The sequence below is a fragment of the Rattus norvegicus genome, chromosome 3 (genome assembly GCF_036323735.1).
Source record: "Rattus norvegicus strain BN/NHsdMcwi chromosome 3, GRCr8, whole genome shotgun sequence".
Classification (NCBI taxonomy): Eukaryota; Metazoa; Chordata; class Mammalia; order Rodentia; family Muridae; genus Rattus; species Rattus norvegicus.
This window is the reverse complement of record NC_086021.1, coordinates 126821347-126840641: the sequence shown is the minus strand read 5'-3', so window position 1 is coordinate 126840641 and position 19295 is coordinate 126821347. Positions and strand designations below refer to the sequence as shown.

Here is a 19295-nt window from a genome sequence, read left to right as displayed (position 1 = left end):
GGAAATTAGAGGACCAAAAATCCAGTGTCATCCTCAGCTTCGTACTAAGTTCTAGACTAGCCAAAGATACAAGAAAGTGTCTCAAGAGAGGAGAGAAAGGTATTGAGCTGAAATTGTAGCTCAGAGGTAGACTGCTTGCCAAACATGTACAGTTTCCTGGGTTTGGTGCTCAGGAGTACCACAAGAAAGACAAAACAAACAATATGCATATAATATTGTATAGCTCAAGGTCTGTTTCTATAATGACATTTTTCTATAATATCTGCTCCATGTTTCTACTTTTATTGGTTATCAGCGAGATATTAGTGTGGCAGCAAAAGCATCTACAGATTTCAAGATGACTGCCATCCTTTTGAGTTTTAAAGACAGAATACCTTTGCACAGTAGTATCTCAAGAATGCACCAGCACTCTCTCTAGCCCTAGATTGTAATTTTAGAGATTTCTCTGTTTCCTCATTCTGTCTTTCTTTTCCCTCCTAACATGTCTTTCCCCCTTCTCTTTAGGAACGACATCTTTGTGTTTCTGTTAAGCACGAGGGCTGGAGGACTGGGCATCAATCTCACAGCTGCTGACACAGTAAGTGAGGAGAGACCATGGAGGGTCTCTACTGTAAATATGCCATTCATCACTCATGTTACCTGTCCTTTTGGTTTTTCCTATTCGTACACATTGATTTGATTAATTGCTGACTATGTGTCAAGCACTTTTCCTGACAATTGAGATATATCATGAAAATAAGTGAACAGGAAATGGCTGCTGACCAGGCAGTCCAGTTGGATTTGTCCAAGGAGCTACAACTGAACATAAGAAAGGGCTTTTTATTACTGAAGTGCCTGATTTCATTGCTTGAGAAGGTAATGGTAGAAATTGTGATCCAAGCTTCCCAGAGCTGTTTGGATAACAGTGATCTTGATAATAAATAAAATAAAGTAAATTAATTATATTCTTGCAAATTTTCATCCTTTCATGCCCAGTCTCCTGATAAGAATACTTAAGCCTCTAAAAGGGAACAGAATAGAAATTGTCTTTTGAATCTTAGCATTATTCCGTGGATTCCAATAAATTTAGTAGCAGTCATAGTAACATTTAGATTGAAATGTGAAGTGAGAAATGTTTCATAAAAGACATGACTCTGAAAATGGCACTCAGTGTGGCCAGTTTTTGCCACTAGGTCAGATCTCTTTCCCACCTTTTAACTCTGTCACCACCCCTACCCCACTACCAATTCACCACCTGTCACTAGATAGAAGAGAAAGAAAGACAGAGATGTAACGATATCTCGATTTAAATTAATTATTGCTTATAGATGGTCTTTGCTATTTTGTGGCTTTCCTACCTTTATCTCAGTGGTTTCATCCCCTATCACTAGATAGGCAAGAAAGGAGAGAGGGGAGAGAGATCCCTTAATCTAATTTCTTCTTGTTTCTTCTTTGAGCACTAACAGACCGCTTTGACTACTTATAGACCACAGCCAACCCTCCTGAGCAGTCACCTACCATACCTATGGTGGCCCTAGCATTTATACCCCCTCTGTAAAGTTCCCCAGAATTCCAAATGTCACACAGTCGCAGAAACTATCTGCAGATCTGCAGCTGGCAAACCCACACCTCTGCTAAAGCAGGAGGCAAATCTGCCGTGGACAGTCTGAAGCAGCCTAATATTTCTGAGTTTAAGAATCCAAAGTCTGAGAGTTCTCACTGTAACTCAGTGTGGCTACTGTGGTCTGTCTCTGAAATCTGAGCATTGAAATTCTCACAAGCACAAGGAACAGGTTCATGAAATTGTAGAGAAATGAGGCACAGGATGAAGAGGCCTGAAGATGTTCATAGCGCCAGGTCTGCAGTTAGATCCTGGACCTTAGTGTCCACTCCTAAGTTAGACCCACTTTGTCCTCTTACAGCCTTAGCATCCTCAAAAAAGTTGTTGAAGGGAGTTGGCTGCACTGTGTTAGTACCTGTGCTCAAAGAAGAATTCAGATTCTAAGAGAATGCTAATTGTCACCCAAAAATTCAACCTTGTCGTGCTTACTACCAAGTGGGACAGGGCATGAAGGCCTATGGACTGTTGGCATAAGTGTGGAAGGCAGACTATGGTGATGTGTGTTAGTGATGTGGTTATAGTGATGTGGTTACTCTGATGTGGCTGCTGACATCTGTCCTATAACATGACGGAAATTTGCCCTTGTCCCCCCCCCCTTTTTTTTTTTATCTTTTTTTCTTTTTCTTTTATTTCTGTCCGATAGTACTAACAGTTACACACACATCAATTTTTCATAACTAACCTTTTGATCTCATTCCACTCCCTAGCCATATACCTTCTGATCCAAATCCATTCTTGGCTCTACTGACACTCTAATACAGTTTGTAACCTTCCTAACTAATATGCTACTTGAAGGTCCTATCCACAGCTTACAAGCCCCATCCCTTATAACCCATTTCTGCTATGCCAGCCTGATTGCCAAATCTCTTTGCTGCCTAGAAGAGCTGGCGTGTAATTTTTAGAGTACACCATTACTCTATTACACTGTGTTTGTTACCTGAGACTAGGTCTTCACGTCCTGAGCTTCCCTTTTTACCTAGTAAACTTACATTTGTATTTCAAAATCCCAGTCCAATGTCAACAGTCCTTCCTAGGCCTCCCTTCCTTTACTTGTCAGTCATGTTGCATCTAACACCCGGGCCAATTCCTGCATATGTCCATTCACTCATTTAACAAGTGGTTACTGCATATCAGGCAAGAACCTGGTACTGTTGTAGGCACTAAGAATTCAATGTTCAATAACATGAAGTTTTATTTTCTCCTAGTAATTACATTGCTAGGTGTGGTAATTGATATAGTGTAAATAGTTCCAAGAACTAATTTAAGTGTTATGTTGAAAAATACAACAAACAGTAAGAGAGGTAGATGACCCATGTTTCATATGGTATATTAAGGCTTCTCTGATGGGTGAAATTTGAGCTGAGATCTGAAGTTAGTAAGGAAGCAAGCCAAGAGTGAGTCTGGCAAAAGCACTTCAAGCAGAGGAGATAAGTATAGGGCTCTGATTGAGAACCTGGTTAGCACGGGGAGTGGTGGCACGTGTTTTTAATCCCAGCACTCAGGAGCAGAGGTAGGCAGATCTCTGTGAGTTGGAGGCCAGCCCTGTCTACAGAGTGAGTTCCATGACATTCTGGGGTTCATAGAGAACCCGTCTTGCTAGAGGTGCTGGATGGGGACCTGGTTGGCAAAATGAAGCAACAGCAAGGAGTAGAGAGTAGATAGGACAGAATTAGTGAAAGAGGAAGGTAGAATATATGTACCACACAGGCAGATCATGCAGGGCTTGATAGGCCATGGTAAGACTGAGATTGGGGAGTACAAGAATTTGAACAAAGGATTAACATGGGCTAGCATTTTATTTTGGAAGGGATTTCAGCCTAGAGCCACACTGATTCCCCTCTGCCTCAGCTTCCCAAATCCTGGGACTAATTACATGCCTGGCTCAAGTGCCTAGCTTCTAGGATAGGACTGGACAGAATGTAGAGAACACCGTAATTGGAAAGGTAGAAGTGGTATAAACAAGAGTCTTAGTCTTAACGTGGCAGTGCTCAAAAGAAAGGCTACAGCTGGAGACAGGTTTTGATATCATCACATTATAAATAATTAAGACTGTGAGGCTCGATAAGATCTCTACAGAAGTTGAGCATATTAACTTTTTATAATTATTCCTGGGCTAGAGAGATGGCTCAGCAGTTAAGAGCACTGGTTGCCCTTTAGAGGACCAGGGTTTGATTCCCAGCACCCACATAGCAGCTCATATCTGTCTAAAAGTCCAGTTCCAGGGGACCTGATGCTCTATTCTGACCTCAGGTACCAGGCATGCTTGTGGTACACAGATAAACATGCATACAAAATAATCATACACAAATCCTTTAAACAATAATTTTTAAAGAAAAAAATGTATTTTCTTTCTTAGCTTGCTTGTCTTTAGTTTGGTCTATGATAGGACCTGTTGGCTTCTCTAGGCCACATTGGACAAGAAATTGGCTTTAAAAACACATTAAATATGCAAACAAAACAAAATCTATTGGTAATGTTCGTTGTATCAGCCACCACAAAGCAGCAAAATGTCAACATAGGACTCTTTTAAATTATTAAATTTGTACCAAGTTTGCAGTCATTATAAGTATAAAAATTTTTTTTAGAAAAGAATGTACCGGGGTTGGGGATTTAGCTCAGTGGTAGAGCGCTTGCCTAGGAAGCGCAAGGCCCTGGGTTCGGTCCCCAGCTCCGAAAAAAAGAACCAAAAAAAAAAAAAAAAAAGAATGTACCTACATAATAAGCTTTATTAATTTTTTAATAAAGTAAAAGAAAGGAAAGCAACATAAACTAGCAGGCCATAGGACACTGTCTGAGAAACCAGTGTATCTCTATTAACCAATAGAGGAAGGTGGTTGGAGGAAGGTGATGGAGGAAGCTGGTTGAGTTGGGTGCTTAACAGGTATTTTGTTTTTGATGTATTTATACTTTGTGTTTCATTCAGGAAAGACTTGATGTCTTACTGATCAAGGAAGTGTTTGTAAGCATGTATTTGTAAAATTGGGAGCTCTCTAGTCTACTTGGTTAGTAAACATGATTTTAACAGTAATGAATGACAGGTGATTTATGTTGTTCTTTGTATTTCTTCCTGGAGTAAAGGTATATGTGACTGTTTAGGGAGGGGTTGTTACAATAAAACTGCCCAGGTTTATTTTTCTTTCTGTCTGACTTGTTTCAGATGCTTTTGTGTGGAGAGAGAATTCACTTTTGTCTTTTAGTAGCAACCTGTGCCCAATGGAATTAGCTTGTAGCTTCCCCAAGGGACTAGAGTAACGTGTATTTTCTTGGTCCAACTTCTCCCAATATTCCTGTTTTCCATTTCATTCCCTCATCCCTTGTCCTGTATAGTCCAACCCCTCAACACCAGGTTGACTCTTCGTAGCCTCCCCACATGCTTGCCTGGCTTGGTGTTTATAGGCTCCTGAAGGTACTGTTCATAGATTTCACCTTAGTCATCACTGGGCTGTACATTCTGCGTGATATACTTCCGTCATCCCTGGCTAGATCAGCTCTGGTACTATAATTGTAACTTGTTTGTGTTTAGAATGTCTCACCAGAAGCCTGAAATATGGGTGCCCTCTGTCTCAGTTGAGTATCATTGCACACCCCTCCCCCACCAACTCACATAATGGTGACTCCAATATTGCTTTGTATTTCTGTCTTTTCATTCTTAGTCTGTCTTTAACCTATTCTCTATATATTTCAGTATTTTTCCTGTGATTTTTTTTTTCTAAGCAATATCCTGGGGTTTTTTTGTGTGTGTGTCCTTGTCCTACTTACATCTTTTAAGTTTAGCTTAAAGTAAGCTTTAGTCTTCTGTTTATGAGCCTAGAGGAGCCAAAATTAAATCATGGTTTGGTTGCCACTCAGATGTCTAGGAACAATGCAGATGTTAAAGAAATCTTTGATTCATGGCGTAGGCATCTCTACTGTAAAGTTGGCACTTGAGGATACTGTGATTGCATCCCGTGTGAGTGTCATTTTTGCATATGTTAGATATTACTGATATTGAGATAGTTTATTTTGTGTATGGGTGTTTTGCTTGTCTGTGTCTGTGCACTACTGGCATGCCTGGTATCAGAAAAGGCCAGAAGAGAAGAACTAGAGTCACAGAAGGTTGTGAGCTGTGGCTTACCGTGGGCTGTGTGAATTGAACCAGGACCTCTGGAAGAACAGGAACATCTTGTTGATATTAGCCACCTCCAGTTCCCTGTATGTCTCCTTTTTCTTAAGTTTGTATTTCCTTACTTTGCTCTTCTGAAAATGTTAAACGGAAACGGATTTTCTGAATAGCCATGATAGGGGCATGAAATAAGGGATCATTTTTAATTCAAAGCCAGCCTTGTCGATATTGCAAATTCTAGGCCTACCAGTCTGTATAGGAAGACTCTGTCTCACAGAAATAAAGGATGTAGCTCACTGGTAGTGTATTCTCCTGGCTTTCAGCATATAACAGGGTTTGATCCCTCGTGCCATGATCGGTAGGTAGGTAAGTAGGTAGGTGGGTAGGAAAGTAGGTAGGTAGGTAGGTAGGTAGGTAGGTAGGTAGATGGGTAGATTTGTCTGAAATCTTTAGGTTCAATTTAAAATTCTAATGTGTCTTCTGGTAAAATTTGTAGTGTTCCTCTACAAGTGGCAGACATTGTGTATTTCCACATCAGGTCTGTAGATCTGATTGCTTTTGCCAGCACTTTATAGCCTCACCCCCAGCATCTAACCTATGCCACAATTGAACAATCGTACCTCATTTAAGGCAAGACTAGACATGTGTTGTGAAATACACTTCTTAGAAGGCAGAAACAGGAGGATCACAACACTATTTAGTGAATTCAAGTCTAACCTAGCCTACATAGAAAAATAGCACGAAAAAGCAAGACAAAAAGGACATCATACAAAAGAACCAGTGGGGTGCTTAAGTAATAGACCCTATCACCAGTGCGCCTATAACCAAGCACTCATGAGGAGGATGCAAAAGGATCACTGTAAGCTCAGGTTAACCTGGTCCATATAGCAATATCCTGTATCAATAAATGAAAACAAGGGCTAGAGAGATGGCTCAGTGGTTAAGAGCATTGACTGCTCTTCCAGAGGTCCCAGGTTTGATTATTAGCACCTACATGGCAGTTCACAGACAAATATGGAATGATTTATTTTAAATGTTGATGCTTTTTATGTATCTTTACGCAGAATCCAAATTCTGCACAGAATAAGAGAATTGTTCCAACCTAAAATAAGTGCACAGTTAAACTGCCTATGAATAATATTTAATGCTTGGCAAGTAGAGGCTAAAGAAAGAATCTGTATTCAAGAAAGCTCAAGAAAGAATCCTTGAGCTACATATGGTTTTTTTTTTTTTTTTTTTTTTTTTTTTTTTTTTTTTTTTTTTTTTTTTTGGGTTCTTTTTTTCGGAGCTGGGGATCGAACCCAGGGCCTTGCGCTTCCTAGGCAAGCGCTCTACCACTGAGCTAAATCCCCAACCCCTTGAGCTACATATGAAGCTCAAGGCTAGCTTGGGTACATGAGATCCATCTCACTATAGAAAAGTAGTATTCACCAGGAAAGACAGCATAAAAAAGGTTTTGGAGATGAGTTTTCTCTGCTCCTCGCTCAGTGCAGACACACAACCAGCCAGGAACAAAAGCAGATCAACTATTCACCGCTACATACTTAGACAAATTCTATTTAACTCTTCTATGCCTTAATCTCTTCAACTAAAAATAAGGGTTTTTTCCCCCAGTGCCAAGAATCAAACCAAGGTCTGTTCATACTGAACACCCGCTGTGTGTGCTCTGCCATCAGGCTGCATACCCAGTGCTAAAATAGAGGTACAGGCCATAGAGATACTGTCGGAGAGGTTACTGACTTAGAATGTTGGCTGCACTTCCAGTCTACTATTAATGATATATTAGCTTACTAATACTAGATGTAGCTGTTAGCTATTGATATTATCGTTTATATTAGTTTAAGAGACTATTGCTGTTTTGTCCAACCTGGTCTTGATAGTGATCCTTCCATGTGAGCTTCCTGAGTTTCAGGGACTTTAGGCACATACAAGCACTCTTGTCTAATTGCTATCACCACTGCCTTTTAAATTTTCTTTATTTTTTAACCGTGTGTGTGCACATGCCATAAAGGCTCGATAATGTCATGTCCCCTTAACCGAAGGTACGGGAGATTACTGTCCTAGGTCCGCATCCTCAGAGCCATCTCTCTAGTTCATAGTTTCACCTTTTCAATGAAATCTGTGGAAAGATCAAGGGCATGCCTATTTTTTCAGAGCAACAAACATATAGCTTGGTCTTCTAAGAACTCATTTTCTCATCATTACATCATAGAAAGAAATTGGACATGGATAACATCAGTTTTGTAGAAGAGTGGCGCTACTGCTCAGAATTTCTGTCCTGCACTCAGAGTACATCCGTTTTTGTTGCATCCTTTTCTTGTCTATGTAGGTGATTTTCTACGATAGTGACTGGAACCCCACTGTAGACCAGCAGGCCATGGATAGAGCCCACCGCTTGGGGCAGACAAAGCAGGTCACTGTGTACCGGCTTATCTGTAAAGGCACAATTGAGGAGCGTATTCTGCAGAGAGCCAAGGAAAAGAGTGAGGTAAGCACTGGGAAGGAAGGGTGAGCATGCTGAAGGGACAGAAAGTAGTCACAGTAACTGTACCAAAACTATTTAAGACTTATATTTCATTAGGCATGGCAAAACTAGTGTTCTTAGTAAGCATGGGAGCCTGTACTACTCCTGTGCACACTGACACCAGGAAAGGCCTGTGTTTGGCATATTCAGCTTTGGAGGAGGAAGGGTGACATTTCAGAGTCCACCTTGGTTTGTCCCAAAAAAATCTCAAATTGTCCTTTCTTTGGGACAAATAATGTGGAGGAGCCAGTTCAGTGAACAAGAACTAGTGTGCCAAAGCCTCCCTTTGGAGCTGATTCACAGGGATGATTCTGATGCTGATGCTGCTGTGTGGGAAAGGACACATGGAGATGACATTTTAATCCCCTTCGTGTAGATTCAGCGCATGGTGATTTCTGGTGGGAACTTCAAACCAGATACCTTGAAACCCAAAGAGGTGGTTAGCCTCCTTCTAGATGATGAAGAACTGGAGAAGAAACGTACGTACTCTGGCAGCCAAAGTTCTGCCCTCCCCAGATTTACAGAATGAGTGAGCGCTGTGTACATCAAGGTGAGAGAGAGGGAGAGAGAGACAGAGACACAGACAGACAGACAGACAGACAGACAGACAGACCGACCGACCGACCGACCGACCGACCGACTCTCACTTCCACATCTCAAAATAATCTCTTTTCAAGTAGAGAAGACATGGAAGCCACATAATTAAGTAGAATCCAAGTTTGAACCTAAAAGCTGTTGAGACACCAATAACTATTGTTGCTTATTTAGGAAAACAATTGTTTGGCGTTTGTTTGTTTGTTTGTTTGTTTGTTTGGGTTTTGCTTTGTTTTGGTTTTTTTCTGAGACAGAATTTCTTTATGTATCTTTCCTTGACTGTCTTGGAACTAGCTCTGTACACCAGACTGGCCTTGAACTCATGAAATCTGCCTAACTTTGTCTCTTGATCCTTGGGATTTAAAGTGTGCACCCAGATCAATATCTTTCTTAAATAAACGTTTTTCTTAAAAATTATACCTTGGGAACCACCAGAGTTTCAGAGGATAAAGATTATGATTGCTACATTTTCTTGATAGTGAGACTGCGGCAGGAAGAGAAACGGCAGCAGGAGGAAAGTAACCGAGTGAAAGAACGCAAACGCAAGCGGGAGAAGTACGCAGAAAAGGTATCTCCAGACAGGTTGCATGGCGACTGTCAGGGCCTGGAATAAGTTTTAGAAGCACAAAAACCCTTTGGGTGACATATATATGTGGACACACACACATGTATGCATGCATACATATACATATTTTAAGTAAACCACAGCTTGCATGTGGAGATCCGAGAATGACTCGTGAAAGTTGGTTTTCTCCCTCTATCTTATAAGTTCTGGAGATTAAACTCAGGTCCTCCAGATTGGCAGGCAAGCACTTTATCTGTTATCTGCTGAGCTGTCTTGTTATCTGTGTTATTTGAAGTAGTTCTGTGCTAGTAGACATTTGATGGGGTAGAAATGTCAAATGTAGAGCTGTATTCCCTTCTCACACGCCCTAGTGTTGGACTGGACAATCAGTGATAACTGTGATGACTAATGTGATAATGTTACATAGAACTTTATAGAACTGTGTTTATGTGTTTGGGGTCAAGGTCTCTAAGTATCCCTGGCTGTTCTGGAGCTCACTGTGTAGACCAGACTGGCCTGGAACTCAAAATATCCTCCTGCTTCTGCCTCAGGAGTGCCTGACTTCTTTCATAGGCTCTTTTAAAAGAACCTGGGCAAGCATGGTGACTCCTAGCATTGGGGAGACAGAGTCAGGCAGTTCTCTGAGTTCCAGACCAATCATGGCTGCATAATGAGACAGTTCCCAAAAACAAACAGGATGGGGTTAGATCCCTTGGATGATAGACCTTTGATGGCTGGCATCCTGAGGCTGGTTGGCTGGTCTATTAGAGCCCCTTTTTGTGAAGAGCTAGTTTTAGCCTGGGGATACATTTAGTCACTTCTTTTATAGTCTTGGAAATTCTAAAAATGAAGGAACGTCCTCCTGTTTGGGCTGACACCTCTGCCCCTTCCCTGTCAGGCTGCTTTCCCCACTCTGTTCTCACACCCAACCCATTACTTAACACTACTTAAGATGAAATAGTTTAACATTCAGAAACAATATCTAGGTCTGAGGGTCTGTCTAGCTTCGTGTTAAAGGATTTGAGTATCATCCCTGTGCCTTTAAAAATGCATTGGTGAGGGAGGGAAGAAGGGAGAACAGGCAGAGAACCTGTCAAAGAACAAAAAGTGGCTTTCTCACATAGACTGATGCAGAAATTAAGAGTTCTTCTGTGTGTGAGTGTTAGTGTACACATGCCACAGTGGGTGTGGGAGGCTCAGGGGACAGCAGTGTGGAGTTGGCTCTCCTACATTTCTATGGACTCTGCGATGGAACTTGGCACTGTCCAGCTTATGTAGCAAACAGCATTCCCCATTGAGCCACCTCTCCTATTCAAGATGAACATTTTAAAATGGAAAGTGCACAATGACAACAGGAGCTACATAGTATTGTACACCTTTAACCCTGTAATAGCTGTCAAAACGGGCTGTCTCAAAAGCCCAGTGAGAGGGCTCAGAGGTTAAAGGCCTTTGATGCCTAGCCCGATGACCTGCGTTTGACCTCAGGGATTTATATAATTGGTGGAAAGTTAAGAACCAATCCCCAGGTTGGGGATTTAGCTCAGTGGTAGAGCGCTTGCCTAGGAAGCGCAAGGCCCTGGGTTCGGTCCCCAGCTCCAGAAAAAAAGAACCAAAAAAAAAAAAAAAAAAGAAGAACCAATCCCCACAAGTTGTCTTCACCTTGCACGGGAATGCAGTGCATGCATGTGCACACATATGGTTGGTCGGTTAGTCAATGAATGAGCCAGCCTAGAAATGGGCTGTCTAGAGGGATGGTATACCTTCCTCCTCCTCTGTAAGTTTTCACTTCAAGATTCAGGGCTTGAGCAGTGGCGGTGGTGGAGTACTTTCCTCGAGAGTGAGAGCCCTTTGTTCAGTCCTCAGTTACACACACACAAAATTAATTGAGCCAGCATAGTGATGCTGTCAGGATGATGGAGAAAATTTGAGGACAACTTAAACTATAACTGTCTCAAGTCAGCTGTGAGGTGTGTGTTTATGGCTTGGGCAGGATGATGAGGCCACTCCAGGAACCGTAACAAGTACCAGGCTAGTCACAGCCATGTAGCAAGACTCTGCCTATAATTTTTGAGTTTTAGTCTCACTTTTCTCTTTGGAGCAAATGCTCATGTTTCTATGCATTTTCTGACCTTTGTATTCCCAGAAAAAAAAGGAAGATGAGTTGGATGGGAAGAGGAGAAAAGAGGGTGTGAACCTTGTGATCCCGTTTGTTCCTGCTGCTGACAATTCCAACCTCTCTGCTGATGGAGACGATTCCTTCATAAGTGTAGACTCAGCCATGCCCAGCCCATTCAGTGAGGTGAGCCTCCTCCTGCATTTCTACATCACAGCAGTGGGGCTGCGTTCTGATCTTGTAGCAGGGGCACAGTGCTGGGCGCTGTTCACTTCCAGCCTTGTGGAAAAGGGTTGCATAAGGACAGGCTGACTCTCAGAACCCACCGCAGGATCAACACTGAAAGCAGACAGGAGAGAGAAGTACAGACATGTCCCCCAAAGCATGTTCTCACTCGAGCCTAAGGACACAGCCAGTTGAAGTTATTAGTAATCTCAGCCCTTCTGCTTCCAGATCTCAATCAGCAGCGAACTTCACACTGGCTCCATTCCCCCTGATGAGAGCAGCAGTGACATGTTAGTCATCGTGGATGACCCAGCCTCCTCAGCGCCTCAGTCTAGAGCCACCAACTCTCCTGCTTCCATAACAGGCTCTGTGTCAGACACTGTGAATGGTAAGTGGTGCTACTCTCTCACATAGCTTCAGCCTGCTCCACTACTTAATAGGAAGCATTCCTTTGGTGGTTAGTGAGCTCCACTTCCTTTTAAGATAAGGGATATTTCTTTATTACTTTTTTCTCCTGATTTGGGTGTTGTTGTTGTTGTTGTTGTTGTTGTTGTTGTTGTTGTTGTTGTTGTTTTAAAGACAGGGTCTCTCACATAGTGCTGGCATTTGCTATGTAGACTAGGCTGTATTTAAACTCATAAGGGATCCATCTGCCTCTGATTCCCACATCCTGGGATTAAAGGCATGTACTACCACGTCTGGCACATTTTTATTTATTGTGTGTGTGCATAAAGCATGGAGGTCAAAGGACAGGATACAAGAATTGATTCTCCATTGTGATCCCAGGGATTGAATCAGCCTATCAGACTTGGTCTCAACAGTCTTTACCTGTCTAACCATCTCATGAACCCAGATACAGGAATTTTATTCTTTTTTCCAAGAGTAGAATATACAAAAAGATTTTAATTTTCTAATAGTCTTTCCATGCAAAGGGAATAGATAACATTCAGGAAAAGCAAAATAAGAACTTTGTAAAGTTTTTGTATTTGTTTTCTACTTATTCTGTCTTTAGTATTTCACTGTTATTTTTACTAGTTTTTTTTAACCCTTTACATATTGAGTATGAATATTGAGTATGAATATGTGTATGTGTGTATTCAAGTGTGTAATTTTGTGTAGGTACATGCATATGCATGTAGAGGGCAAAGGTTGACAGTGGGTGTCTTTCTTGATTGGTATGTGTGCACATTTGGGGGTGTATATATTTGTATTGGAGGCCAAAGGTTAACATCAGGTGTCTTCCTCTGTCATTGTCCAGTTCTTTTGGTGTTAGAACACTGACCCTGAAGCTCACTGTTTGAGCTAAACTGGCTGGCCAGCGAGCCCCAGGATCCACCTGTCTGCCCTCCCCATCCCTGCACACTCGCGAGCGCACACACACACACACACACACACACACGCACATGCACACGCACACGCATGTTGCAGTGCCCTGGAGACACAAACTCAGGTCTCTGTGCTCCCATGGCAGGTACTTCACCAGCAGAGCCATCTCCCCAAACCCTCTATTTTGCTAGTTTTTCATTAAAGTTAGTTTTGGGGACATTCCTTTTTTGTTGTTACATGAGATCCAATGTTACTCCTGCTTCTTGATGAACCTTAATTTTTTAAAGCCTGAAAATAGGACTGAGCACAAGGCTGTGAAGAGGGCGGATTAAAAAGATCATGAAGTCAAGACCAACCGTGGCTACATAATGAGACCCCATCTCAAAATATATATTTAAAATCAAAAACAGAAAAACCAACCTTCTACATAAGATTAGATGTGGGGTTCAGTGGTAGAGTGCTTGTCTAACATGCCCAAGCCTGGAATCAGTGCCCAGAGCTTTGATTTGTTCCTTTTCTTTTTCTCTCTTTAAATAGAGATAGAGGTTGGTTGTTTAAGGCAGAAACGCTTTAATTCCTGCAGCAAGTCCTTGGAGTTCATTTAGTAAGGGGCTAGAATAAAAAATAATAACCATGGTGGAAGCACTCCTGAGAAGGAAAGACAATTGGAAGAGCATAGGTATGTTAAAAGACAGCCCCAAATGTCCTCAGGTCTCGGTGAGCCAGGCACCAGATCCTGTGCCTGTGGTCCCAGAACTCAGGATCTCAGATTGAGATTGGAGGATTACTTGAGATCAGGAGTTTTAAAAAGTCCAGCCTGAACATTAGGAAACCTTGTCTCAAACAAAAAAGGACCCCTTGAGAGCCAGTATCCCCTATCGGGGGATATTTGCTAGCATTTTAAAGATTTATTTTTTTCCCTATTGGTTATTTGTTCCCACAGGAATTTCCATTCAGGAAGTGCCAGCTGCAGGACGTGGTCACTCAGCTCGAAGCCGAGGCCGCCCCAAGGGTTCAGGAAGCACAGCCAAAGGAGCGGGGAAAGGCCGAAGCCGCAAGTCCACTGCAGGCAGCGCTGCTGCGATGGCAGGAGCCAAAGCAGGGGCTGCAGCGGCTTCTGCAGCTGCTTATGCCGCCTACGGGTACAATGTGTCTAAAGGTTGGTGCAGATTGTGGTCAAGGACCTAGAATCGGTTTAGCATCCTACAAGGTAGAGTGTGCAGGATACTCTATGCCAAAGCCCAGAGACCAGCTTAGGACCAAGCAGCTCTGACTCAGCCTGGGGCTCTTGAGAAATTGCTGTCTATGAAGTTGTAGCTCTGGCCAGAGTGAACTGAAGGAGGGGCTGCACTTGAAACCCAGTTTTCCTAGCCCCCCTCCCCTTTTAATTCTAGTTGGATATTGTTTTTTTCTGAGACATTTGTTTTTCAGTAATCTAAACAAGGATAGTTAACATTCATCCAGCTACCTGAGCCACTGCCTTAGGTGGTGCACACCTAAGTGTACATAGGAGTAGAGGAGTAGAGCTGGTAGATCACGCATGCCCTTGGATGTAACAAGCCAGAAGAGAAGTGTGTCATAGAGTGGTTTATAAGCACTTTACAGATAAGTGGAAAGAGGCAGACTTACTGGTGATTACAGATCAAAAGCAGGGGGAACCATGGACCTGCTGTAAGAATTGTGGAGCATCGTTCAGAATGGAGATTGGGATTGTATGTGAGAAAGGATTCAGACAAATGCAAGTGTTGACAACCACCACAGCATATTGAGGTTCACTGAGCAGATTACCCAGTGACACTGAGAAGGAGCGATGAAAGTCAATGTTGGGAAGACATGGCAAACCTGGTGGCTAAGGGCTGAATGCACGTGTGAGGAAGGACTCGTCACAGTTGTAGAGAAGTAGCACAACTGTGATGGAGACATAGAAAGGATGGTTAAGGGTAGAATGCAAGCCATCCAAGTGTAGGAAGAAAGAACCCACTACAGAGCTGCCTCCCTCCTCTGTGCCAAGTCTGGCCTCAGGTAGATATGGTAACTCACAGTCATAATCCCAGCACCCAAAAGGCAGGTTCTAGGCCAGCCAGAGTTGCCCCGCTACAAACAAAAATCTCAGGTGGGCTTAGCAAAGCTCATAGGTTTTGGGAGGGGAGCTTGTTTGTTTTCTTTTTTTTTTTTTTTTTTTTTTTTTTTTTTGGTTCTTTTTTTCGGAGCTGGGGACTTGTTTTCATTTTTATTTCATGTGCATTGATGTTTTCCCTGCATATGTGTGTGTGTGAGAGTGTAGGGGCATCTGGAACTAGAGTTATAAACAGCCATGAGCTGCCATGTGGATGCTGGGAATTGAACCCCGGTCTCCTGGAAGAGCAACCGGTGGCTCTTAAAAAATCGAGCTATCTCTCCAGCCCTTGTTTGTTAAGTTTTATGATAGAGTTTAATGTATCTGAAGCTGGCTCTGTTGTCATAATGCAGACAGTGGTGAGTGACCTTGAGCTTCTGATGGCTAAAGGAAAGGCATACTTCTACAGAAGGTGCTTGGCCAGATGTGAGCGCTTAGTAAAGCGTATTCACCTCTCCTTTCTCCCATTGCAGCGTCTCTGCTTTCATTTATTGGCTCACTAAGGAAATAAGTGCAGTGTCCTACCCAGATGTTCCTTAGCCCTTTAGCTCTTTTTTTTCCCTGAAAGATAGTAGTTACTCCAGTAATCCAAGCCGCTATGCCGGGGCTTATCCATGAGGGAGGCAATGGGATGCACATCAGAGAAGCAGGCAGAGGAACACTGGAAGCAAGGAGGTAGACTGGCCTAAGGAAAACCCACAGAAACTGAGAGCTGGGAATGAAAAATGAGGACTCATCCTGAAGTGACCTGTATGTGAGCACAGAGGTCTTCCTGACATGGAACACAGAAGAAACATACCAGCCATGGTGGAGAACACCTCAGAACTTGCTGGATGCAGGCAGCTTCAGGTTATTCTCTGCTACATAGTAAGTTTGACAAAACCAGCTTGGGCTACTGAAAAAGAGGAGAAGCAAACAGACAGAACAAACATACTAGACAGTGTATTATAAGAAATAGGTATGTTTGTCTCACAGTAGGTAAGGAAAATTCACTGTTGTCCAGGGAACTAACACCAAAGATAAGAGGTTTGCCCAAGTCCTTGATGTGATAGAGCTTAGAAAACAGGTGGCCTTGGCCAGACTTGAAGAGTAGTGGCTTCTGTGAAATGAAGGACGCAGCAGTGGGGCCTCGGTGGTGCATGCCTTTAATCCTAGCACTCAGGAAGCAGGCATAGTCAGATCTTTGTGAATTCAGGGCCAGCCTGGTCTACGGAGTGCATTCCAAGACAGTCAGCTCTATGTAAAGATAATACTATCTCAGTAAATAAAAAGCAACTGAATCCAGGTGTTTTCCAGAAGACAAGACAGCATTAGTGGCCTAGTGAGCTAGAGCTCTCACTGTCCAACCCAGGCCTTCCACATCAGACATGTGCCCTCTCCAGAGCCTAAAGAGTGTGCTTTCCTCTCTGGATGGATAATGTAGGTGGGGCTGAGTGTATGTTGTTATCTCTTAACAATGCAGCCATCTTGCCAAAAGGCAATTAACAAGAAAAATAGGCAAATACACCTCAGAGATGTTGGCAAGGAGCAGCAGACAGAGGGTTCCCACCCCTTTCCTCCAGCCCAAATTTAGACTAAACTTGGGACTCCCAAGGCTGACAGCTGGTACTAAGGGTCATTGAGTTTTCCTCCATCCCTACAGGAATCTCTGCAAGCAGTCCTCTTCAGACATCCATTGTCCGACCTGCTGGCCTTGCAGACTTTGGACCTTCAAGCGCCTCTTCTCCCTTAAGTTCCCCTCTGAACAAAGGAAATAATATTCCTGGGACTCCTAAAAGCCTCCACATGACCAGCAGCCTAGCCTCAGACCCCTTGATCCGGAAACAGGGCAAAGGCACCAATCCCTCTGGAGGACGGTAACCATGGTAATTATCTCTGCCCTCTAGCTTCCTTCAACCAAACCAGGGACTGCAGTCCTGGGCCATAGGTGGTCTTTGGATGGCTTGCCCAGTGTGGCATCTTGCATCCTATTTGGAGAGTGGAAAGGACCAGTTGTAGCAGGAGAGGACAGGCAGGTGTTTGGTGTGAGCACTTTTATCACCTGTTTCCAAAGGAATATCCTGGGTTCGGCCCCACAGCATCCTAGATGTACTCTGCAGCCGTACTCTTAACCTCTTTCTGGGGAAGGGCCTGACACAACCCCTTTTATAGATGCTCAGGCACACTGTCTCCATCCCCATCCCTTCAGCTCTGACTATGTCCCTCATGAAGGCTCCATGGGTGCTGTGAAGAGCCTTCCCCAGTGGAGACTTCTCTAAAGGTTATGGTTTCCTTCAGGGCTAGGAAAGGAGGAATTGATTCCCTGGTACACATAGTCTGGGAGCACGCCTGGGTCTCTCAGCCCTATTTGCCACAGTGTCATCACTGTGTCATCACTGAAGAACACAAGGAATGCCAGAGAAGATGGTAGCTGTGAGTGAGGGTGACAGAGGCTGGAGCAAGCAGAGGCACAGGCATTTCCCAGCATTTCCTCCACTGTCCAGCACGGTTCACACCAGGGGAGCTTTAGGTCCCACCAGCAACAGTAGCAGCAGCTCCCACTCAAGGGACTTCCCAGAAGCCAGTAAAGAGACCAGGAACCACCTCAATCAGCAGGACATCCTCACCACCCTCTTACAGATGCCCCTTTGCCCATCCTGAATGCACAGCCTCCCTGGCTTTGCCCTTCAGCCCCTGCTTGGCTGTATGCACTGTCTGTATTGCACTGAGAAAGAAGGGACAGCAGGAGTGAAATGGGGAGGGAGCTGGCTTGGCACCACCCCTCCCTGCCCTGCCCACTCGCCTAAGCTTGCTGCCCTCTGAGAGGGGAGAGGGGCGGCTGGGAGGGCTTTCCACCTGACGTCCCTGGTGGAACAGGTGCTTCTGGGCGGGCCAGCCTCTAATTTGCACACCTGAAATCGCGGAATTGAGTTTAGATAGATTGATTTTTTAAACACTTTTTTTTTGGGGGGGGGGAGTAGGTGTAGGGGAATCATTTAATTTAAATCATAAAAATTCCCCTACCCAAACCCTGACTCCTGTGTACAGATGCTCTTTAGAGGGAATCAGAAAATGCCAAGCCTTTTTTCTCTTTGAATGTGCTGTCTATTTTTATAACTGAACTTGTACATATGTATAAAGAGAGACACATCTTTCTTTTACTAACTGGATAAAAAATCTTAAATAAAATGGAGTGAGATAATTTTATGTAAATTAAAGTGTCTGTGGTCTTTGCAGCTGCCTTTGTACTTTGCAGTACAAACAAAGTAGTGAGGTTGGAGATTTGACAGGGTCAAAACATTACAGAGTCCTACCTTCTCCTGTGACCAAAGAGGACCTCAGTGGAACAAGGAGTGTACTGAGGGTGTGATCAGGAGCAGTGTTAATTGCACTTGGGATCTGTCTCCACCCTTCAAAAGAGGATGGACCAAGTCCCTGGCCTGCAGTATCTGCCCTGGGGGTGAGGGTTCCTCATGGTTCAGTCACAGCATGCCTGGCCTGGACAAAGCAGAGTTAGAGAGTGGTAATCTGAATACCAACACTGTCCCAGAGTTTAGTACCTGTAAGAAACATGGAAGAAATCAGTAAAGTGAGTTCCTAAGGATTCCAGATGTTCTTACTTTTTACAGCTGCCTGGTCAGTTGAGAAAAGGACACTAGGTACCAGCCTAGACTGGCAGTCACTGTTCTGAGATTGAACTGACAATACTCACATGTTCTTGCATCACCTTTGAGCAGGATTCCCTAGCCTTGGTCCACCCCATATATTTTGATGTAGACAGACTGGCTATTAGACAGCTTCTGTTCCATTACTAAAGACAGACCTTCATTTTTCAGAGCTGGGGACCGAACCCAGGGCCTTGTGCTTGCTAAGCTTGTACCACTAAGCTAAATCCCCAACCCCCAGACCTTCATTTTCAAGTAACACTGTTGATACCCTGGGTCCTGTTTTCCTGCTGGTAAACATGACCAGGGCCTCAAACAGTGGCACAAGGTTCCCAATGAACGGTACCCTGCTGTGGCTTTTATAACTTCTCAAGTCAACTAGCCCATCAGACTGAGGCCTCTCTGGTTTCCATCTCAATAAAGCCACCAGTGCATTCCTCTTGGTCTTAGACCCACAGTGGCTGCCTCTCTTAGACCTGATAGCTG

General features: G+C 43.5%; 1 protein-coding gene across 2 annotated transcripts in view; it reads left to right on the top strand.

Annotated features, from left to right (window-relative positions):
- The window catches only part of Ino80 (INO80 complex ATPase subunit), a 97253-nt gene extending 78891 nt beyond the window's left edge, over positions 1–18362 (top strand). The window contains exons 29-36 of one of the 2 annotated variants that reach the window (NM_001261404.2): positions 505–577; positions 8032–8190; positions 8603–8705; positions 9300–9388; positions 11529–11684; positions 11952–12111; positions 13993–14208; positions 16808–18362. In NM_001261404.2, coding sequence (NP_001248333.1) covers positions 505–577; positions 8032–8190; positions 8603–8705; positions 9300–9388; positions 11529–11684; positions 11952–12111; positions 13993–14208; positions 16808–17025 — 1174 coding nt within the window. In that variant the 3' untranslated portion in view covers positions 17026–18362. The remainder of the gene's footprint in view (positions 1–504; positions 578–8031; positions 8191–8602; positions 8706–9299; positions 9389–11528; positions 11685–11951; positions 12112–13992; positions 14209–16807) is intronic. The other variant, XM_039104549.2, reaches the window with a different exon arrangement.
- Positions 18363–19295: the final 933 nt, after the last annotated feature.